The sequence below is a fragment of the Lactuca virosa genome, chromosome 6, assembly GCF_052849685.1.
Source record: "Lactuca virosa cultivar CGN04683 chromosome 6, Lactuca_virosa_CGN04683_v6, whole genome shotgun sequence".
NCBI classification, from domain to species: domain Eukaryota; kingdom Viridiplantae; phylum Streptophyta; class Magnoliopsida; order Asterales; family Asteraceae; genus Lactuca; species Lactuca virosa.
The window spans coordinates 258,921,369-258,946,351 of NC_136431.1; the positions used below are offsets into that span (position 1 = coordinate 258,921,369).

Consider the following 24,983-nt stretch of genomic DNA (forward strand, 5'->3'; position numbering starts at 1 on the left):
TGAGAGTATGCACTCCGAAATCATAGACCAACCAGTAAGGGTGTTTTTAGTTTTCAAAAAAGTTAGTTATAGCACCTAAAATACTCCCATAGTATTTTAGTTGCATGATGGATTCTTGAGCTTCTTGATATACGAAGCTGATGAGTTTTTAGGTTTGTTGTTTATTGCATGGTATCATAAAATACTCCTATAGTATTTTAAATCTTTATCTTCGGTTTTAGTATTCCTTCATGTAGAATTGGTAAGTTTTAGTTCCGTCGACACACCACTATCACTCCTGAACACATGTTGGTCGTATTTTGAATATATATATAGTTGATCATACTATATTTATCACAGATATGATTACATAACTGTCTAGGTTTGACTATAGTGTCCAACTTCTAAATACTTTTGTTTTGTTCCTTTTGTGATACTTGCTCTAGTATGTACATATATAAATAAATATATGCGTGTATGTATACTTTTGTAAAAATATTGTTATATTCTAAAAGAATAATTGAAGTCAGAGCACTTCGGCCCCATTGTATTTATAGTTGTATATCTTTTATAGGTTGATATACTTAGTTCACTATAAACAATGCTCTGATACCAATCTGACACACCCCCAAATCGGAACGGCGGAAACGTTCGGGGGCGGAGGACGTCATGCACAGTATCACAACAATTGTACAATAGTAATCAAAGCAACAACAACCTTTTCATTGATAACATATAGTTTACATTGTAATTGATTTACATAGTTTTAACTTCCAAAAGTAAACAGCAAAACTACGTCTTGGTACTATGATGCTCCATCTCCTCGAAGCCTGTACGCATACTTGACTTACTAACTTCCTGAAAATACAAGTAGTTTGAAAGAGTATCAGCATTAAAGCCGCTGAGTTCATAAGCATTTTTGTTGTAAAATGGGTACGTCCGTTTGTTCTTTGGAAAAAATGAAATGTTGCCTTTGAGTCTTAAGACCAAAATATATTTGTGTTTCTCATGTTTTTAAAGAACGTTTCAAAATTAAAAAGACTGGTAAATAAAATATGTTCCTGGTGCGATTTCTTGGTGTGTACATGTTAGTAAAGTTTTTAGATCGAACGGATCCACTACGTATTTACCAAGACACTATTTTCATAAGTAAATATCCATACTTAAAATAGCATATGTTGTTTCGTATGTGCATAAAACCCCTTTTTCTGTGGTTCCTAAGTCTCTAATGTTTCCAGAAAATCCTATATTTTTCGTAAAGTGTGTGATAGCCTTAATTGAACCCAGGCCAAAATATGTAAGTATAAATACCATACTTAGTTTACAAGTGTGTAGTTTTGCTATTAAGAAAACTAGTTTGAGATGTCATCACTTTGCCAATGATGACGTTTAACCTGGTAGATTCTGTGTTTTTAAGAAGATGGCTTGTACCCCTTTTGTATAAACCCGGTACTTTGTAATGTACCCCTTTTGTATAAACCCGGTACTTTGTATTCGTACCCCATTTATATGAAAACCCGGTACTTTGTTACGTACCCCTTTTGTATAAACCCGATACTTTGTATTTGTTCCCCATTTATATGAAAACCTGGTACTTTGTAATGTACCCCTTTTGTATAAACCCGGTATTTTGTATTCGTACCCCGTTTATATGAAAACCCGGTACTTTGTAATGTACCCCTTTTGTATAAACCCGGTACTTTGTATTCGTACCCCGTTTATATGAAAACCGTGTACTTTGTAATGTACCCCTTTTTTTGTATGAAAAACTATTGTTATGAATTCGAAATGTAAAAGAAACATCAACTACATCATTTATAGTTTATCATAATGTTTGTATTGCATATGCAACCTAACTATACCTATTATAGTTTAGCATGTTTGTTTGTGGTGTATAATAGACTTTAACTTTACTTATTATAATTTATTATAATCATTTGCACTAGTAGTACTTCTTTGTATACGATTCATACCTTTAAACTAAGGTAAATAATGTGTCCTATCAACAACATGTATTGAAATAATACTGCACACCTTGCTCAGCAAGTTACAAGGTGTAAATAGGATTGTTAAATATTTATAGTTTTTAACTTTTCTGTTCCTGCTATTGGAAAATTTCATAGAAAAATCGTCAGAGGTCAAAATTTATATCCGTAAACTCTGAGGGTCTAGAAAATGTGTCTATTGTATTCATAATTTTTATCATGATTTTTAGTGACATTTAACTTGTGTAAAAAGGTCCAACTTCACAGACTGGTCAGAAGTGGTTTCTGAAATGATAGGCTGTTTTGTCAAAATCGCCATAAATTGTAGAAACATCGTATGGAGATGTGCAAGTAGTAATTTTAAAGGTATAAACCTGAATTATATGCATTTTAAACAGTTGTGAAAGATATTAAGTTTAAGATGGTCAAAACAGTCCGTGAATAGAACTCAACTTTTCTGTTGCAAGATGATGTTTGAGTTTAGTTAAGTTTTTGGTGTTTTAACTTGTATCCCCCCCCCCCCCTGAAAACTAAACAAAACCGGAAAATTTAGGGGTATGAACTCAACTTATGTGATTTCTTGAAGGATGGAAGGTTGAAGATGATGAGTTTCAAGTCAAGAACACTTGTTGAACACACGAAGTTTTTGGATGATCCTATGAACGATTTCGTGTTAATATGAGTGTAGATGATTCAAGAGTGTTATGAAAACATGTAATAACACTTGAGTTACAATGAAATACTTACCAATAAGTGAATAAATAACTAAAGAACACTTCGAAAGTGTGGCTGGAAGTTGAGAGAAAAAAGAGGCTCTCTTGATGGTTAAGAAGTGTGTAAGTGTTTGATGGTGAAGAAAATGATCAAGGAAAGTCAAGAAATCCTCCAGGGATTTCCTTATATAGAAAGTTGTTGGAGCAATTTGCAAGGTTGAAATGATGTTTGCCTTGGTTTGTGTGATGTGGATAAGGTTGGACCAATGAGAAAGTGACACATAGGTGCAAGTGGACACACTTGACCCACTTGTAACATAAAATATCCTAAGCTATTGTCTTTAATGTAAAATAATGATTTATAATTAATGAATCCTTAGGATGTGATTAAAATATGAGTTTAGGGAGTTTAAAATACTAAAAATATGAATTTGGTGAAAAATCCCCGTCAAAAATGTAAAAAACGAGCTTAAAAAGCGAAAGTGGTCAAAAACCGGGAATAAGGGGCGAAAGGGGCAAGGTTTCGGTTCATAAAGTTAAGGACCGAAGGTGTGGTTCATTTGATGAGGAGGGGAACCGAAAGGAGAAGTAGAACCGAAAGTAGGGGGAGAGGACCAAAGTTAGGAGGGAAGACCTAAGGTGGAAGAAGGAACCGAAGGCAAGGGAAGAAGAACCGAAGGGAAGGAGGAACCGAAATGGACCGAGGGTTCGGCTCATTTCGGTCTATGCGAGGTTCGGTCTTAAGAGGGTTCGGTCCTGAGAGGGTTCGGTAATAAGAAGGTTCGGTCCTAAGAAGGTTCGGTCTTAATAAGGGTTTCGGTCCTAAATGGCTGTTTTTCAAGTAAACTTCCCGATTCAAGTGGTTTTTGACCAAGTTAAGGGTCGGGATGACCCGGATGACTATAAAAAGTTGAGAGAGATTTTGAGAGAGATTTGATTTTAGTCAATATTAGTGTATAGTCTCGCAATGCGAGGTTCGTAAACTCATTTAAGCTTTGTTTATGAATGTTTTAAGCCCCCAAAGGGTCCATAATCGTGTTTTGGTGCATTTAACTCCCTTCTTAGGGTTTTACATTGTTAAACACATAAAATATCCGAGACACTTGAATTATCGACATAAAAATGCACATTCTCATACATAGAATAACTTTTAACATAGAAGTACTAGTTAAGTTTGACCGGTTTGACTTGTTGACTTTTCTTGACTTTGACTTGACCAAAATTTGACGGTTGTCACATCAGATATTAGGAGTTTCTTGGGATTGGCAGGGTACTATCGGCGATTTATTCAAGATTTCTCCAAGATTGCAGTACCCCTCACTCGTCTGACGAGGAAGGGGGTGGATTTCTGATGGGGCCCTGAGCAGCAGTCAGCATTTGAGACCCTTCGATAGAGATTATGTGAGGCCCCGGTTTTGACCCTCCCAGAGGGAATTGAGGATTTTGTGGTATTTTGTGATGCTTCCATCTGTAGTTTGGGGGTGGTCCTCATGCAGAGAGGACAAGTGATAGCATATGCTTCGCGACAGCTGAAGCCGCACGAGACGATGTATCCCACACATGATCTGGAGTTGGGGGCAGTGGTTTTTGCTCTCAAGATTTGGAGGCATTGTCTTTATGGGGTCCGCTGTACTATCTACACAGATCACTAGATTTTGAGATATATTATGGATCATTCGAACCTGAACATGAGGCAGCGCAGGTGGCTGGACATAGTCAATGATTATGAATTCGAGATCCTTTACCATCCGAGTAAAGCGAATGTGGTGGCAGATGCGTTGAGCCGTAAGTCGGTTGGGTCTTCATATGGGGTATTGTGTATGAGGATATCAGTGGATTCTCCGCTTTTGGGATTGATTAGGGAGGCTCAGGCCGAGGGTGTTCGGTAAGAGAACTGGAAGATAGAGAGGATCAGGGGTGAGATCGAAAAATTTGTTCCGGATAGTCGTGGATTATTGACCCGTTGTGGTCGGGTATGGGTTCCTATGTCTGGTGGGGTCAGACAGATTGTGTTGTAGGAGGCTCATAAGTCTCGTTTTTCTATCCATCCGGGGCCACCAATATGTATCAGGATACGAGATTGAGTTATTGGTGGTCGTGCATGAAGAGAGATAGATAGCATGGTACGTGGAAAGGTGCTTGACCTGCAGGATGGTCAAGCCCGAGCATCAGAGGCCGCGTGGGAAGCTGCAGCCTCTGGAGGTTCCCATGTGGACATAGGAGCAGATTTCGATGGACTTCATCACCAAGTTGCTGAAGACGGAAAAGGGTTTTGATGCTATTTGGGTCATCGTGGATCGATTGACCAAGATTACCCACTTTCTGGCAATTCGGGGGAGTTCTTCGGCCGAAAAGTTGGCCGATGTGTATATTCACGAGATCGTTGCTCACCATGGGGTTCCGGTCTCTATTGTTTCAGACAGTGATGTTTGGTTCACCTCCCGTTTTTGGCAGAAGTTCAATAAGGCACTAGGCACAAGGTTGCACTTCAGCACAGGTTATCATCCGCAGACTGACGGCCAGAGTGAGCGGATGATACAAACCCTTGAGGATATGTTGCAGGCCAGTGTCATTGATTTTGGTGTGAGCTGGGACTCCTACCTACCTCTTGCGGAGTTTTCCTACAACAATAGTTTTCATTCCAACATTTGTGATCCGCCTTTTGAGCTCTTGTATGGGAGGAGATGTCGTACCCCTGTTTGGTGAGGTGAGGCTGGTCACAGGGTTATGGGACGAACCGAGGTGGTCCTTGTAACATCCCAAAAATCATGACCAAAAATTTCATTTTAAAACCATAATAAAACCATAGTTGTCAAACCATTCATTCAAAACATATTCAATTAGAGTATCATGTCTAAGCAAATCATATCAGAGTAAACATCCCAGGGTAAAAACTTCTTAGTGTGTGCCATGCGATTATCCCGAGCTCTTCCCTCCACTACCGGAAGTAGCTGAAACCAAAACTGAAAACCGTAAGCACGAAGCTTAGTGAGTTCCCCATACTACCACATACCGACATATAACCACATACTGGGCCCCCGCCCGCTGCGTCGGGACTTGCCCGACATCGGACTCGCTCCGGCATCAGGCCCCGCCCGGCATCGAGCCCCGCTCGGTATACAGATCTGTCTCTCTTAGGCCCCGCATGTATCTGGGCCTCGCCCGCTATACACATACAATCAAATAAACATGCTAACACATAAGCAAACATACTCTATTGTATTCCTATGCTAAGGCCTCGCCTAACTTGGGCCTCGCCCATGTCCTGCTACTGATGAGTCATGGAACCCCGTCCACACTCCTGCTGATAGTGAGGTACGGGCCCCCGCCCATACTCACTTCTCTCCTATCTCGGGCCCCGCCCTGCTCTGCTACTAATGAGATACGGAACCCCGTCCATACTCAGCTAGTGATGAGATGCAGGACCTCGCCCACAATCACCTCCCTACCAGGCACATACAAGTGCCACATAGACAACAAGTATAACAAGCATACTAACATACCTCGGGCCTCGTCCGACATCGGATCGTAATCTGGAACATATATCACGCTCTTACCACCTTGCATGCATGGTCATTTCTTGCCATCTTTATCCATTAAGTACCAATATTGCCAATAACTTCAAAGTGTCATAACTCCTTCGTTCCAAGTCTGTTTCCGACGAACTTTATATCCACGAAAAGGTGGCGAGAAGTCCTACGCTTCTAGAGACACCCCCTGGCCCAAAACCTCTCGAATAAAAACTCAAAACCCATAAAAGACCAAAACGCCCTTAGCCTTGGCCTCTGAAATCCATAAACAGATACTTTCAGAGTAGGGTGTTACAACTCTCCCCCACATAAACTAGACTTCGTCCTCGAAGTCTCTCCTTACTAACACCCATCTCCAAAAAACTGATCTGCGGAACGCAACCGATGATTATATGCGTGAAACAACATTCCCAAGACACTGAAAGCCAACTCGGTCTTTCATTCTGAAAAAGACGAACTTTAAACCTCCGCAAACCCCAAGCTACTTCGCACACAAGAACCCTCCAGATAGACACTTCTGCCCGAACACCATGCTGCCTCTTGACTTCTTTCCAAAAGAACGGGGACCTCCCAGGTCCGAACCTTTCTGTCCACCACCCGAAATACCGGATTCCCTCCGGTCACCGAACCCAAGCTCAAACCCTCAGTCGTACCCAACGACCTCCGAAGAAACTTCGGCTAGCTAAAACTACTCTATCTAACTTGCCGCTCTGGCTCCCTAAGCCATGGGATCCTCGATCCCCTAACTTGGTCCTACGGTCTCAACCAGGTCCCACCTGCGCTGCTATAATCATACGAGGCTCGCCCACGGGTCTTACCCAACTACATCTCGGAGTGGCCCCTCCCACAGGTCTCACCTATCTTGGGCTATGCAGGCCCAACTCTATCCTAAACTCATGAACTACTCTCTCTATCGATCTTTATCATGCTAACTAGGAGATACAGGCCCTCGCCCACACTCCTCTAACTAGCTGCTAACGAAATGCTACGGCCATCCCACAGCCTTACCACTCCGTCTAGCTGCTAGAGATTGCTTCGGCGACCCCCTAGTCTTACATCCTGACTAAGATCGTATCATGCCGAGGAAATCTCCCACCTGGTTCCCGCCCAGGTATCATCTACCGTGAATACACAAACTAAATGTTGGGATGTTTCCCAAACTCCAACCCGCGCGCTCCTCTATCCTATCAACTACTGGGGCTGCTTTCCTTTCCAACAAGTTGCAAACTCATCCCAATATGCACTTACTCATGCTCCTAATCTCTGATATAGTTCTCCCCCACTTCGATTCAACTAGATCCCTATAGTTCCCAGCTTGGGAAGGATTCCCAATCCCTCTATCCGTCTAAAGGGTCGATCTGCTGACATCCAACGCTTACCACTACAAGCCCTCCAGCCAAACAATACCAAATCTGAACCACTCGTGAAGACTAATAGAACACTTCCCGAACCCCACTCACACTTGCTACAGTGACTGCATCCTGAGAACCGGTTCAAAAGGGGTACCACTATGAACTACCGCCCAAAAATCTGTAACATCCGGACTTTCAGGTATATTATTGTGTGATTAATCTGAGATCTATGGAGTGACTCGGCGAGTTGTGAGTCCAACTCGTCGAGTAGAGTCGAGTGTCCATGTGGGATTAATGAATGGACTCGACGAGTTAGAGAGCCGACTCGCCGAGTAGGTGCTGGGCAGAGAAACCCTAATTTCCCGGGGTTGGGGCCTATATAAGGGAACTTATAACCCCATTTGCGCCTCACCAGTCACCCTACTTTCTTGAGAGAAACCCTAATCGTCCATTTGAGCTAGAGAGTGAGAAAGAGGCTAATCTTGTGGATTTTAGTGCATTGTTAAAGGAGAAGTGGAGAGCATCAAAGCTTGGTTCAAGGGGAGGCTTTGGATCCAGAGGTTTTTCAGAGTTTTGCTTCAGTTGGAGGTAAAAAGATGCTAACTTGGTCATTTCCTTATAAAGATTTTGGTTTAGGTAGTTTCTAGGGTTTCTCCCATTCTTTTTGGTGTCATTGTGATCTTTGAGCATGATTGAGGTTGAAACCTCAGATCTGAGTTGTAGCAGGCTTTGTGACCCCAAAGACCCGAACTTTATTGAGTTAGAGACAAGACCTTGAGCATGTAACCTTTGTTAGAACTTGTATTGGCATTATGGAGCAAGTATGCCATGCATGAACGTAAAGATCGAAGCTTTGCGTGACAGTCGAGCCTTGGGAGGCTGGATCTAGAGTTTAGGGTAGTAGATCTGCCTTAAAACGTCTGAATGAGAAAACAGACTGAACGGACTCGCCGAGTCCATGACCTGACTCGACGAGTCGGTTAGGGTTTGTCCCGATGAGTTTGATCATGCGATAACTCGGCGAGTTGGGGGTCAACTCGACGAGCTGAGCTGGACTTTGTTGAGACCACTAAGGAAAAGAGGGGACTCGACGAGTTGCATGAGTTCACTCGACGAGTTGCATGAGTTCACTCGACGAGTCGGGTCAAACAAGGACTGTTGACTCGAGTTTGAGTTCTGTTGACTTTAGGGTTTGGTCAACATGAGTAATGGAGACCATGGAGGGGTAAAATGGTCTTTTACCCAATTCGAGAGTTATAGAGAAAAGGATAACATGTGGTTACTTAGAGTCAAGAATCGAGTATTAATTAGAGATATTTACCCTATGTGTTAGGCGGTGGCTAGTTCGAGATTCGAGTTCGAGGATATTTGCTTGCTTGTTCGCAAGGTGAGTCTTCTCACTATACATACCTAGAGTGGTAACCAGAGCTGTGTGATAGAGTATCTTATATGTTATTTGTGTACTGTGATATACTGCATTATTCTATGTGATTATTGTTATGTATTATTCAGAGTTTACAGAGTTAGGACCAGAGGGTCCATAGAGTTATGACCAGAGGGTCCACAGAGTTAGGGCCGGAGGGTCCACCAGAGTTGTGGGACTGGAGGGTCCCACTGAGACACACTGACCCGAGGGTCAAATAGAGTTATAACCTCGAGTGGCTAATTGTTGTATGTGGTATTTTGGGGAACTCACTAAACTTCGTGCTTACCGTGTTATGTGTTATGTGTTTCAGGTTTTTCTCAGGATCGCGGGAGGGCATCGCCTAGATTGTACACACCAGAGAAAGAGTTATGTTTTGAGGATCCTGGATTATTAGTCAATCAATTGTGGAGTTGTGTTTTTATAAATTAAATACATGAGATTTTTGTGATATGTGTTATGAGAATTGTGCGATTTTAAATGAAAATTTTATTTGAAAATTTACGGTGTTACAAAATCCATGGTATGCAGATGACATATGATCCAAACACGAACAAAAATAAAATTCTAACATACATTCACTAACATAGATGCAGTACCATAACAATATAATCATGAATAAAAATTGACAGGAAGGAAAAAGATACACACCTGCAACGTCTGGTGCTACTCGCGCCTCCACTGTAGACAACTGAAAAGCCATGCTCCCCACCGCAGACGCCTCTGCTCAGCCCTGACGGCCGTCGATGATCCTCATGGTTGCAGGGGCAAGTGTCATCACCTGTCCTGCTGGAAACAAACTTGGACACTGGGCCTTCTTGTGGCCCCTCTAACTGCAGTGGAAACATATCAGGTCTGATCCTTGAGTGGTGGTAGCAGTACAATCCCTGCTGAAATGACCAGTCCGGCCGCACTTGAAGCAGCCAGAATCACCACCACTACCACCCCTGCACGCACCCTCGTGTGTCCTGCCACACTTGCCACAACGACTACGACCCTGGTAATCCCTCGATCTCCCATCCGACCCCTTGGGTCTCTTGCCTGAACCTACAGCTACCTGAACCTCCTCCGGCTTCCTCTTCCTGATGTGCTCCAGATCGATCTCCCTTTCCGTGGCCCAAGCAATCATATCATCCACCGTCTTGCAGCTGGACCTGCTCACAAACTCCTTGATGTCACTCCTCAGCATCTCGTGATATCGGGCCTTCTTTATTTCCTCATCCGCGACATACTGCGGACCAAGAAGGGCCCTCTCCCTGAACTTGGCGGTGATTTCCGCCACTGTCTCTGTAGTCTGCCGCAAATCTTGAAACTCTTGTCCTAACTGTTGCACCTCAATCACTGGTGCAAACTTGGCCCTGAACTTGGTCGAGAAATCACCCCATGTCATCGCGTCCAACGCGACATCATCCCCAATGGCATGACCAACCTCCTCCCACCAATCCGGTGCTCTGTCCTTCAGAAGATAGGAGACAAGTCGGACCTTGTCCCCCTCAGGGCACCGACTCGTACGGAAAGCGTTGGCGACATCAGCCAACCACCTGCCGCTAGCAATGGGGTCCCTAGCCCCATGATAATCCGGAGCTCCACAAGCTAGCAATGGGGTCCCTGCCGCTAGCAATGGGGTCAGGCAACGTCACCATGCTGAAAACATGCCATAACAACCATCAGAATACACATCACTACCGAGGGATCACACACGCACTACAAGTTCCCTGGTTTTATCTCGGCCCCTCTTGAATCGAGTACGGATCCTCTGCTTTCAGTAGTACGGGCCCATACTACCTTCCACATCTATCCGGACTTTCCTCAAGAATTGCCTCGACTCCACCAAGTCCCTTTCACTACTACCTCTGCTCCCAACACTAACCCATCCTAGGCCTACCCTACGGAATTCTCCGACCCCAAACCAGTCCTCAGCTGCTGAAGGTCTCCTCGTAATGCCAATTAGCCACTACCTGAATACCATCACATGTGTCGAGGCTCAGATAACCCTTCAATTAGAGGACTCATCCCTACAACGGTTAAACTCGGACAAGAGCTGTGCAATAGGGTCAAATCCAGCACTCTGAGATTATTCAACCCTGGCCACATGTGACTTAACGTATTCACCTAGTAGCTAACTCCCATCACTCAGAGTCCCGCAAAGCAAAAAGCAAGCAGCATTCAAACAAATGGAAAATCTAACCCCACACATAATCAAGAAATTACATTCACGTATCAAGATCCTGCACTAGCATACGATTCTAAGCTCATATACTCAGGCATAACCTAAACAGGCTATCCTACCACTGACTAATCAATACTAGCATGCAACTCAATCAACGCATATAACAGGAATACAAGGCATCTTTCCTAGATCCTTAGCCCTAAACTAGCATTCTGATCACATAATCATATCATAACATAAACTTGTATGAGTAATTTGGGAGAACTTACTTGAGCTCAGCTGATTGCATGCACCACACCCCTTTTCTCTTTTTTCTCAAAATTCTTATCATTTCTCAAAGTTCCCTTTTTTTTATAAAAACGATTTTCTTTGAAAATTTTCATACCAAGTCCTCAGTTTGAGTTCAGACACACCCGAGAGTGTATCCGAATCCCTCAAACCAAGGCACTGATACCAACTTGTAATATCCCAAAAATCATGACCAAAAATTTCATTTTAAAACCATAATAAAACCATAGTTGTCAAACCATTCATTCAAAACATATTCATTCAGAGTATCATGTCTAAACAAATCATATCAGAGTAAACATCCCAGGATAAAAACTTCTTGGTGTGTGCCATGCGATCATCCCGAGCTCTTCCCTCCGCTACCGGAAGTACCTGAAACCAAAACTGAAAACCGTAAGCACCAAGCTTAGTGAGTTCCCCATACTACCACATACCAGACATATAATCACATATTGGGCCCCCGCCCGCTGCGTCGGGACTTTCCCGGCATCGGACTCGCTCCGGCATCGGGCCCCGCTCGGCATCAGTCCCCGCCTGGCATCGAGCCCCGCTCGGTATACAGATCTGTCTCTCTTAGGCACCACCTGTCTCTGGGCCTCACCCACTATACACATACAATCATATAAAGATGCTAACACATAAGACAACATACTCTACTGTATTCCTATCCTCAGGCCTCGCCTAACTTGGGCCTCGCCCATGTCCTGCTACTGATGAGTCATGGAACCCCGTCCACACTCCTGCTGATAGTGAGGTAAGGGCCCCCGACCACACTCACTTCTCTCCTATCTAGGGCCCCGCCCCTGCTCTGCTACTAATGAGATACGGAACCCTGTCCATACTCAGCTAGTGATGAGATGCAGGACCTCCCCCACACTCACCTCCCTACCAGGCACATACAAGTGTCGCACAGACAACAAGTATAACAAGCATACTAACATACCTCAGGCCTCGTGCGACATCAGATCGTAATCCGAAACATATATCATAATAATGACTAGGGATACCCCCCGGGTCTTCTTACTATACACAAACATAATGGGTCGGCATTGTGGTCGTACACCCATGCACACAGTGAGGAGACTCACCTCGCGCTGCTGAAACCTGCTGAAAAGTCCTCTGGCTGCTAACTGAAACTTCCCGAAGTGCCGATCCTTCGGCTCCCCGAGCTATCAATACCAAAATATCACTTCGTCTAATTCAATAATTCTCTTTAGGGTAAAATGACCATTTTACCCCTAGCCCATCCCAGTCCATAACCAAGGCTCAAACCATAGCATAAATGACCCAACACTAGGTGAGCTTCCCAAGCCCACTAGTGGCCCACTAATGGCCCAATTTGCTACATTGGGCCCAATCCCTTAATGGGCCTTACCCTAAGCCCAAAATATATTCCTTGGCCCATATTATCTGACTTCTGATGGCCCATTAAAACCCAACTACCCAAGCATGGCCCAAATCCGAGGCCCAATAACACGAAGCCCAAACTGACATAGTACGCGGGGCGTACTCCTATGTACGGTAAGCGTACTAGCCAAATGGTGTGTACGCTCAACGTACTCCCCCTGTTAAGTCACTTTCCCATTAAGTGCTTAATACACTACTCCAGAAGCTACAAACACAGATCCAAGTCCTTTTCCATGTCTTAATCCATAAAGTCAGTGACTTGGTGACTTTACATGGCCCAAACAAGCCCAAACTCCCAAAATGATATTCCACTTCCATAAAGAGGGCTAGATCTCATGCATGAACCCATTAAGACATTCAAGATGGAGACTTTACTGCTTATGGAACCTTTGTAGCTCTGAGGGTGGCAACCCTAAGCTCAAATACGAGATTTCATCAAAATATCCATTCTTTGGGCTAAAAGAGAACAATCATCAAGCTCAGAACTTTATACCTTGAAAGGGTCTGGAAAGAGGCAAAATTCCCAGATCTACAACTCCTCCTTTGATCTACCACCTTGCTTTGCTCCTTCCTTGCTTGGAAAATGGTTTTATAACACCAAAATGCTCACTAATGGCCACCAAAGCTTCAAGAACACTCAAGGGAGGATTAGGGTTTCGTGGTGGCTGTTCAAGGGTGAAATGGAGGCTTACCCTTGAGGCTTATCATTTATAGTGGCATGCCCTAAATTTTAGGGTTTCTAGACTCTCGACATACGCTGGGTGTACCTCCTGTACGCTGGACGTACGCCTAAAGCACCCGCGATCCTTCTCCTTTATACGCTGAGCGTAGCCCAGCCTTACGTTGGGCGTACTCAAGCTCTTACCACCTTACATGCATGGTCATTTCTTGCCATCTTTCTCCATTAAGGACCAATATTGCCAATAACTTCAAAGTGTCATAACTCCTTCGTTCCAAGCCCGTTTCCGACGAACTTTATATCCACGAAAAGGTGGCGAGAAGCCATACGCTTCTAGAGACACCCCGACCCAAAACCTCTCGAATAAAAACTCAAAACCCATAAAAGACCAAAACGCCCTTAGCCTTGGCCTCTGAAATCCATAAACGGATACTTTCAGAATATGGTGTTACATTCCTTCAGACTACGGAGAGGATTCAACAGATCAGGCAGAGGTTGGAGATTGCTCAGAGTTGGAAAAAGAGCTATGCCGACCGGCGCCGATCCGAGTTGGAATTTTAGGTCGGCGGCATGGTGCTACTGAAAGTCTTACTTTGGAAATGTGTGATTCGCTTCAGGAAGAGGGGGAAATTGGGTCCCCGATATATTGGGCCATTTCAGATTATTTCCAGGGTTGGCAAGGTCGCTTATAGATTAGATCTTCCTGAGGAGCTCAGTTAGATTCACACCACTTTCCATATTTCGCAGCTACGAAAGTGCATATTGGATGAGGACGCGGTGGTTTCATTGGATGATATTTAGGTTGATGAGTGCCTAAATTATGTTGAGAGGCCAGTAGCCATTCTGGAAAGGAAGGTAAAGGTTTTGCATAGCAAGGAAGTACCTTTGGTAAAGGTACGATGGCAGCACCAGAGAGCCTCTGAGTGGACCTGGGAGTCGGTGGCTAAGATGCGGGAGCATTACCCGGATTTGTTCACCGCAGCAGACTTCAAGGACAAAGTCTACTTCAATTGGGGGAGATTTGTAACACCCCGATTTCTAGGTATGAGATTTATTTCTTTTATTCATGATTTTCCTCTGAAACACGGCGTGGTGAAGCCTCACCACGGCGTGTTGAGGAACTTCTGGGCAGCGTGTTTTTTTGGACCAACATGGCGTGTTGGTGGGAAAACACGACGTGTTGGCGGCTGGTTGAGAAAACCCTAATTTTCAGGATTTATATTGAGATATGTTTTTGGATACTCTGAGTTTTATGACTATGTTTAGAGATATGGTTTTGTATGACTTGTGGTTTATAAAAGTGGTCTTTAAAAAAAATTAATTTGATTTTTTGGATGTTACACTTGACTAATTCCCAATGAGCTTTCCCCCGATTGCTTTGAACCACAAAAGAAGTAGCAATACGTTTGGACAGATCACGATAGAACGCCTACAAGAATTTATCAATGTAGTGAGACATGTATAACCATCTTGCTCTTTTATCACTTCGGACCTCCGTCCTTGTTAATTTCTTTTCAACTCCTAAATCGTTCATCACAAACTCATTCTCCAAAAGCTTCTTGAAGTTGTCTTTCTTGGCATCAACATCACCAAACATTTCTTCCCTGGGTTGTTCAAGGGATTCCTCATGTCTATGTTTTTCCATGCCACCCTGTTGTTTCTCATTTATCACAAAACAGTATGGGATTTCTGTTTCAAATCCACCTTTTGGCTAGCACCCTGATCATTCCCTGCAACTCGTGTACCAAGTCCTGTTTGGTTACACATAACAGATTTAAAGGTCACATGTCCGCTAACAAAGAATTTTGGAGTCTTTCCTTCTTCTGTACACCATAGATGATGATCTTTCCCTCCATATGCATATCCTGGAAATATGCACTTCACTGCCCTCAACTCTAGTTTACCATCATTCACACGAGCATAAGCTGGGCATCCAAATATTCGTAAACTATAATTATAAGAGGTTTTCCCATGCGAAACATCTTGAGGAGTCTTACAATTAATTACAGCTGATGGAGATCTATTCGCCAGATAGCAAGCAGTGTTGACTGCTCCCCCTCCCCCCCAGAATTGCTCGATAAATCAGCAGATAATCGCATGCATTGAGCATGCTCCACCAGTGTTTTGTTCATCTGTTCTGTTACTCCTACCCATTTTCTGTTCTAAGTGACTTGACTTGGTTCCTGGTATGTTTTTCAACCATAGTCTTCTACTCCTTGAACCGCCCAAACACTTCATCTTCGTCCTTTATCTTCAAAAAGTACACCCATGTATTCCTTGAGTAATCGTCGATAAAAGTCACAAAATATTGACATCCACCATAATACTTCACAGGAAAGGGGTCCCGTAGATCTGAGTGAACACACTCTAGGATCTCCTTGCTTAAGTGTTGAACCAAGATGAAATTCACCCTGCGTTTTATCTTTTGAACACAAGATTCACCATGTTTAGTATTTCCAATTGCATCTCCACCAAAATTTTAATTCTAAGACAAAACTACAAAATTGGTCCCTGTGGTCTTCAAAAAACTTTGGATGGGGTTCAAAAACTTTCCAACTTGCATAAAAGGTCCAAAATCAAGGTTTTTCCGTGTTTTTGGTCCCTGGTAAACTTGAAATGACATTTTTGCCCTTTGAATTTCTTTTCTGCTTTTTTGTTTTTATTTTAATACTTCGTTAATTTAAAAATAAAAGAAAAATAAAAAAAAAACATTAAAAGGCCCACCCACCTCAATGTTACCCTCTCACCCACCCACACACACACACACACACACACACACACATATCAAAAGCCATTTCTCGACTTCGTCTTCTTCCCCTTCACCTATCAGTCAAACAAGCACTTGACATATACATACACATGCCTCAACTAAAACACACACACACACACACACCTGCAACTCGAAAAAAAAACCCTTGTAACTCTCTTGTTTCCACCACTAATCCCTTGTTGAACCACCTCCACCTCCATCACTCTTCTTTCTCCCAAACCCAACCCCATAGGGGATGATTATTGTTCACAGTTGGTATTCCATATTCCATATTTCCTCTTGCAATTGATTGTATGTGGTGAAGTTTTATGTGATATGGCAGCATGCAGACGAATAATATAGGGTATAACTCACATCTACAGCTATCATCTGATTCTGAATCGGTATTACCTCTTCCCTCTTTCCTTTAGTAATCGATTGCAAGTGGTGGTATTGACTGTGATCTGGTGGTCGTATTCCTCTCAACAGGGTCAATAGGATCAAGACCCAGTTCATCTCATCCATCTGAATTGAATCATCAAGGAAACCATTTTGATCAACATTCACTCTTCGATGAAGACATCCAGTTCAACCAAATCAAAATCTCATTCAAGCAAATTTCAAGCTCGTCAAATCGAATCAGTTACCATAGAAAACATTATTAACTCGATTTGAAAATCCATTACGATATTTCAAAGCATCACCAAATTGACATGGTGATATTTATTCCAACAACATGTCCACTTCGATTCAACCCAATAAACACAAACTAGAACTTCAAATCAAACACAAGGTATCAAAATTAGTGGTCGGATTCCTGAATTGCATATAGAGAAGAGCATTCTTTTTCATTTGCAGATGCAGGATAATGAATTTGAAGGTATGATACTTGATTTTGAACAAAAAAGCTTGATGTTGTCATTGTTTGTGAGCTCATGAATGAGTGAAGTTGAGAGGGAGCTTGGTCGGTTTTTTGTTCATCTAGTAAAAGGAAGAAGATCACAAGTCTAGTGAAAGGAAGATCGCATGCGCGAAGGGAAATATCACATGTATGTGTTTGTGTGTTTGATGATGAACATAGGGGAAAATTTTTTTTAAGATGAAGACATATTAGGTTAGGTTAGAGAGATAGAGAGAAAAAAAAAAGATAATGGAGGGAACAGTGGGGATGGGATGCTTGTCCTTATTCTGTTGTTTAGAAAGAGAGAGAGAGAGAGAGAGAGAGAGAGAGAGAGAGAGAGAGAGAGAGATCCATTGGGGATGAGTGGGCCTTTTTTGTTTTTGTTTTATTTTCTTTTATTTTTAAATTATCAAAGTATTAAAAATAATTAAAAAAAAATGAAATTAAAAGGGCAAAAATGTCATTTCAAGTTTACCAGGGACCAAAAACACAGAAAAACCTTGATTTTTGACCAATTATTCAAGTGGGAAAGTTTTTGGATCCCATCTAAAGTTTTTTTAATACTACAGGGACTAATTTTGCAGTTTTGTCTTATTCTAACGTTGGCATCACTAGTTTTATTTAAATACACAAACTCGTCATTTGCAAAATGAATTTTGTATGACTCATAAAGTTATTTTAAAGGTTAATCTCAAAAAAAAATTTGTATTTTGTGGTTTTATTAGTCTTCAATTTTATTGTTATCATATAAAAGACTTTGAATTTGTTTTTTATTTTTTCCTATCTAACCATTTTAGCCATTTTTCAAGAAAAGACTTGACAAATATGAGGGGCTTTAGGAAGAAGTAAAAAGTTGTGGGTTTTTTCGAATATAGTTAAAAGGTTGAGGGTTTTTTTGAAAAAAAAGAGTTTGAATTTTTCGGTAAAAAAATACAAGATTTAAAAATAATATTAATTTTAAAAACCATAAAATATAAACTATTTTATGAGATTAATCCATATTGTAAATTTAAAACCTATAGATTTAGATGGGGACATGCAGTCAACATCCCTATACATATATACATTTCTTAATAAATGAAACATAAACATGTCACATGACGTTTTTCTACTACTCTAATTTGCCACGTGGCATGTCCTGGTAGATCTTTCCCTCTAATTCCCGTCTCTATCCTTAGTTCATCCTTAATTAATAAATTTAAATGTTTAATGTTATCCTAAAAAATAGATTCTCATTGTAACAACATCATATATTACCCCTTTGATTGAGGAAATGGGTTACACATTCAATTTTAAATCCCTAATCTTTCACTACTTTCCTTATCAGATTTAATTTTGAATCTTGATTATCTCCGTTTGCGCACCTATATCTCAAAAGTTTCCTCCTTTGTGGATTCGCCTATATCTATTGTCTTCTGAATTTTTCTACTTCTCTGCTTCATCTTCTACTGCTATTTTCTAAACGCAGTGTTGCAGCCTCCATCTACAAATCGCAGCTTCCATCCATGCTTCTCATTTCCGATTCTGAACGGCTTCAAGCAATGTCGTATTTTATGATTTTCATAGTGTCAATGTTTTTTATTTTACTCAATCTGATTATGTTAAGGTAATTTTTGTTCACTTTTAGGATTAGCAATTTTATATTAGGTTCAATGATAATTTTTTGGGGTTTATTTGCTATTTTTGTGATTTATGTCTTTGCTTATTAAATATATGTTAGCATAAAAAATGTCAGATGTCATCATTTTATTTTGAATATTATTTTTCTTGGGTTCCTGTTTCATTTAGTCTTGATTTATGTTTTTTCACTTTCAAATGACAATTTAACTAACTAGTTCAATATTGTGTTTCTAGGGCTAATGTTTCATTTACTCTTGATTTTCTTTATGATATTAATGTTGTTTGTTTTATGTAGGATTTTACTTTACAATATTAGACCTTATCAGATATGAAGATGAATGGTATGTGTTCATCTGTATGACCTCCAAATGTTCGATGAAATGTCTGGAAAATCAGTTCTATCTCAGGCTTCAAAATTGAACGAGAAGGAAAATTTAACTGCAGAATTCTAAAGAATTGGATTAGACTGAAGATGTTATAGTTGGACCTGCTAAAACTTTAAGGACTTTTATTGAGGTACTTCTAGCATGATTTTGTTAAAATTTCAAAAACAACTTAAAATGGAAGCAATCGGCCTTACGCATAGGTAGATTTTTATTGGAAAAAGTTAAATGTTATGATCTGAAACTTTTAAACAAAATCATAAAGAGTGATTACTTTTCCATCTACAAATCCAAAGTTAACTTTGATGTTTGTACTAAACTGTTAGAACCCATTTTGCTCCCTTCTCAATCTCTTTGAATTAATCTACTTTGGGAATTACTAAATTCGAGTATTAGGGTTTGTTTCTTCTCCCCCATTAAGTCCTATACCGATAATGAGTAAAGTGTTGTTTATATAAAGATGACCACCTGATGCATAGACTGAAGAAGGTGATATACTAACATATAATTTCTTATCTAGGTCTCCAAGATTCAATGGTGCAATGTTTCAAGATCATATTAGAAGTGCTTAGTTACAAGTTGATAAGAAGAAAGGCCTCTGAGATGCAATATGAGTTGAGATTCAAACCAAAAGGGTGAGAAAAGAGAAATTTTGAAACATTTGTTCTCATTTTCTTTAATAAAATCAGAAGTTTTATTCATCGATCTATTTTATTGATGCTTTTTATAATAGGAAAAATTGAAAGGCCATAACCAGTCATTAAATGCACCCAATTTGGAGGAGATGGTTACCCGGTGGTTAGTTAATGGTCATAGTTTCATAGACTATTAGGTAATGACCTAATTTTTTTTTGTGTTTTTTCATGTATGATTATTTTGTTGGAGGTATGTGGAAGAGTGAAAAAGAAACCGGAGGAGAATGTCAGTTGGTTCTGACAAAAAAAGTTGGGTTAAACCTCAAACGTACGAAACCAAAATGTACTTTCATTAATTATTTTGAGTGGATCGTGATGATCCGAGTAAAGTATTTATACATCTCACACTTGAATTTTTCTCTAAACAGGTAGCCTAACTACAACTTAAATTTTTATACACAATATCTCCCGATATGTTTTCAAATATATAATTATTTTTGTTCACATATGTTTAAAATTATTGATTATTTTGTTTCATTTGAAATTTGAGGCATGTGACTCTAAACGAAATGTTGTTGTTGGAAATATAGATAAGGAGGTAATAATATATATTGTAATTAGTTATTAATAGTTATGCGTTGATAAAATGTGAATTACATATGCCATATAGGATGTTGTCATCGGTTTTATGGGTTTATTCGGTCAAATTGGTTAAAATGGTGATCTCTTTTTGCTTTGGTTATATGCACATTTGGTATAATGTTGTTTGTTACAACATTTTACTTTGGTTTGAGTTGTAATGTATGTATCAGAATATGTTCTTAACAATGTACACTAATATGTTCTTTTTCAAATATTGTTTCGAATATATGTTGCCGAAAATGTTCATTGGAATATACTTTATAGAATATCAATTGGAATACCATTTGCTTTTTAGATGTTTGCCAATGTAGTTTTCTTTATTTGTTAATGATTGCTGCCTGCAAACCTGTAATTAATATTATGTTTTTTAAATTTTCAATGTTATTTTACTTTGTCAATCGGGTTGTACACGGGTTATAACCTAGTATACAAGATCTGTCTTCTTGTTGATTTCTTCGTGAGTAAGCATTGAGAATAATCTATTAAAGACTGACTTTTTTATTAATGAGTTGAACAACGAACTCCATATCCTCAGTCCTGAAACCAGCTAACCTCGATACTCATGGATGGCATGAACCCGTTTTCAACTAATCAGTGGATACAACAGTATCCCACCACAGAGATGACTCAATCCGGTGATTAACCCTCTAATGATACAAGCATAGCAGTCCATAGAGATTCGAGCCAAGGAACCATTGGCCAAACTGGTCCAAAGCCGATACGCAGGAAGTCAAGAGCTTCTCGGAGAGCACCAAGCATTGTCCTGAATGCTAGCGCGGCCGACTTCAGGGCCTTGGTTCAACGGTTCACCGGATGCGATAGTGGATTTAACGTGGGTTCAGCTTTGGTTTTGGATCCAATTGTGAATTTACCAAAATGTCATCTCAACATAGACTTTGCAAAAAATAGATGTAAGTACTGAAAGTTCATCACGGTACTCATACTTTGATAATCAGGTGAGCTCAACTCTCCAAGGTGAGCATATGCAATCAGTTGGTGGCTTTGATTTGCAGGTTGGCTATGGAATGGAGAATGCTTCTGTTGTTTATGAATCCAGGGGCAGATCTTATATGGGGCTAGGGGGGCTGTGCCCCCCCCCCCTCTGATTTTTTGGCAAAAATAGTCCTTATACTTTAGTTTTATACATATTAGGCCCTAAAATATAAAATTTTGACTATGACCCCCATGTTCACCAATTTTTATACAAATTATATTTTCGGTTCCCCTCAAATGAAAGATTGAAGCTCCGCCAATGAATCTATTGATGAATCAACGTTAATGGCAACACGAAGAGATGGTGCCAGCCATGAGTATCCTCTTTAAAGGTGTTGAATGTTTAAGTGTTTATTATTCTTGATATGTTTTTTCATTGATTTTTTTTCATTTTTTTATCTGTGTAGAATTTTCTTTAACGAGCCTAATTAAGCAGTTCAGTTTAATTAGCTCCGTTTGGTTAGCTTAATAACACACGATATCATTAACTATTAGGAAACACAACTGCTTGAACAAAAATCAATTATCGTGATCGAAACATTTAGTTGTCCAGTGTAGTACTGTTTAATACGTTGTTTTAGTCCACGAAATTGGGTTCATGTACATTACGATCAACGATAAAAAGTTGATCTAAAGTGATAAGATAGTAACAAAAAATTACTGAAAAAGCAAGGTAATATATTTTGGTTGTGTTTCATACACACCTTGAAAACAATGCATGAAGAGATTTGATTAGGGGTGGCAAATCGTGCTATCGTTTCGTGTTTGTGTCTGACACGACACGACACGACACGACAAAGTTTTATGTAACACGAACACGACACGATGTCGTGTTTTTTTTAAGTAACATGAAAACGAACGAATTAAAAAACGATAAACACGACATGACACGAAAAATATAACATATAATAAAAACTAGTTTATTTAATGAATACTTAATCAAATATAACACGACAAACACGATAAAGAACCACTAAATCGTGTCGAATTTTGGACACGAACACGACACGACACGACATCGTGTTTTTTACAGTTAACACGAACACGACACGAACACAAATTCAAATTTCAGTTTCGTCCAATTTCGTTTCGTGTCGTGTATTTTTGTCGTGTCGTGTCATAAATTGTCACCCCTATATTTGAGTGCAGTTACAAAATGAATGTAAATAATAGATGAAACAAAGATATATAATTCAGAACGGGGAAAAAGAAGGTTCAAGAAATCAGAGACCAGATTTGTAAGGAACGCCGGTAGCTTTAATCCATTTGTCCCCGTCGATAAAACGTTTGACAGTGAACTTACTCGCTTGCTTGCTGGTTATAAATTTCAGTCCTTTCCAGGTGACTCTATTCTTTATCGCTGCACCTGCACCATAATTAGCAAACTCTGCATAGAATATTGTGTCGGGAGCTGTTGTTCCAACCCATGGCAACCATCCCTTTGGATGAATGAAGCTTCCCATCATGTTGTTAAGATAAGCTGTAGTTGAATGGTTCTTCCATGGACGACCGAGATATGTGTTAATATCGCTTAAGTTCCCATATGGCCAAATGGTGCACTTGTGAATGGAAATACCAGTGTTTTGATTAGGATCAAACTTGCCTTGAGCTGTAATCGTGTTTTGCTGGCCAGTCATCGGTCTCCTGGGCAATATGTTACAGTTTTGAAGAACAACAGCCGAGTTGCCAAAGATGAAGTCTACAGTTCCATAGATGTTGCATTCTTTATAAAATTGTCGGTTGGAATGTGCATATAGAGAATCCTGGAATGCGTCAATGCGACATCGGTAGAATACTGACAGGTCTGCGGTTGACATAAGTGCTACTGCCTGATGCTTGGCTGCTCCAGCAGTGTTACGGAACCCCATATCGCGAGCTATAAACCCCTTACCAAACACAGCTACAGACACAAAATTAAATTAAGAAAAGGTAAATACAGTATGTGTTAAGCAGTTGTATATATATATATATATATATATATATATATATATATATATATATATATATATATATATATATATATAATATTACCAAAAGTTGCCGACTGAAATGTTGGAGTGCCATCCACAACGTTTAATCTTCCTGACACAATCGTAGAATCCTTACCATCACCGATCATCATGACATTCCATTTAGGTTTTTCGATCCTAACATTCTCAAAGTAAACGCCCTTCTTCACGTATATCACGAATCTTTTCTTGCTCTTATCAGGAACTGCCATGAGAGCGTCAGAAATTTTCTTATACTTTCCGGTGCCGTCTTGAGCCACCACCACATCGGCCTTCATGCCAGCCGGTAAATTTGTCTTCTGTAGGAGTTTTCTGTCTTTTACAGACAACCATTCTGGCATTTCATCGCTTCCTTCTGCAATGCTCATCAATCTTCTTCTTTGGTTGAACGAACTTGCGGCGTTTGAAAACCCCTTGGTGATCGCAAGGCTGTTGCTGGTTAACTCCGTGGATTTTTTAAGGTAGCCTACACCATTTTCTTGAATACTGTCTATGCATGTTTGCTGATATGTTCCAGCAGCACTTAGCCACGTCATTAGATCATCTAACAGAGATCCTATTGACTTCAAATCAATATCAGTCGACAATGTATCGTTGAGATGATCAATAGCAAGCTCCAATAGTTCGCTGCAGTTCTTGAGCTCCGGAAGTGTGGATGCTTTGGATAGCTCTTCTATGGCGACTAGAAAAGAGAGTTTGAGTAACTGATCAGGATGGATATTGGTGGAATTCACAAGAGGAGCTAGAGAGCTGTAACAGGTATCAGGGTACAATGTACTGTCACAAACGGCTTTAATGGAAACCATGGCTGATGGAGATTGTGAATCACCATCCATTTGGCTGTGGTTTTTGCTCTGTGTAGTTCCAACAACAGCTGAAACCACGACAATAACAAGAATAAGAGATGATATTGCTACAACAGCCATCCTTTTTCGTGTTTTCCTGCGAGCGTCAAGCCGCATTTGATCGACTTCATGCACTTTCCCATAGGATTTTAAAGAATTCATAGCGTTTAGTTTGAATTCTTTCTTCTACGCAAACTGCTTTTTTCGTCTGTCCAACACTTCATAATGATGGCAATTTATAAAACAAAAAACATGAGAAAAGAAACATGAGCTACGTGCACAGCACCTTGGTATAGATGGTGTAATAGTGCTTAAAAGAAATAACAACACAGCTGACTTTTCAAGTCGTACACGATTTTTTTACGTGTATATATATATATATATATATATATATATATATATATATATATATATATATATATATATATATATATATATATATATATATATATATATATATATATGAAAAAGTTGAATAGAGAACCATAATTATTAGTTCTTCAAAGAACCAAATCTTTTTTTTCAATTTCTAGTGGTTATTCTTTATCGAAAAAAAAATCTAAAAATATCTAAATTCATATATTAACATTATGAATGTGAAAAATATTTTTCAGATTCACCGTGTGAATCCGGATTCACATTGTGAATTTTCAAAGATTCACATTGTGAATTTGACGTAA

At 40.1% G+C, this 24,983-nt stretch overlaps 1 protein-coding gene and 1 pseudogene across 1 annotated transcript; one reads left to right on the forward strand and one right to left on the reverse strand.

Moving 5' to 3' along the window:
- The first annotated feature begins 21,018 nt into the window (after nucleotides 1-21,018).
- Nucleotides 21,019-21,779, forward strand: LOC145119514 (uncharacterized; annotated as a pseudogene).
- Nucleotides 21,780-22,348: 569 nt separating this feature from the next.
- LOC145120283 (putative pectinesterase/pectinesterase inhibitor 24) lies at nucleotides 22,349-24,531 on the reverse strand. Its single transcript, XM_079056101.1, has 2 exons — nucleotides 23,481-24,531; nucleotides 22,349-23,349 (listed from the first exon to the last, which is right to left on the reverse strand). Exons 1-2 carry the CDS (start codon nucleotides 24,463-24,465, stop codon nucleotides 22,673-22,675), a joined length of 1,662 nt encoding a protein of 553 aa, XP_078912227.1. The 5' UTR covers nucleotides 24,466-24,531; the 3' UTR covers nucleotides 22,349-22,672.
- Between the last annotated feature and the right edge of the window lie 452 nt (nucleotides 24,532-24,983).

Excerpts from the sequence above, each read along its gene's own strand:
- LOC145120283 (XM_079056101.1), bottom strand. The coding sequence starts at position 24,465 with ATGAATTCTTTAAAATCCTATGGGAAAGTGCATGAAGTCGATCAAATG. Across the intron at positions 23,350-23,480 it reads ATTTCAGTCGGCAACTTTTG|CTGTGTTTGGTAAGGGGTTT; the intron begins GTAATATTATAT and ends TTGTGTCTGTAG.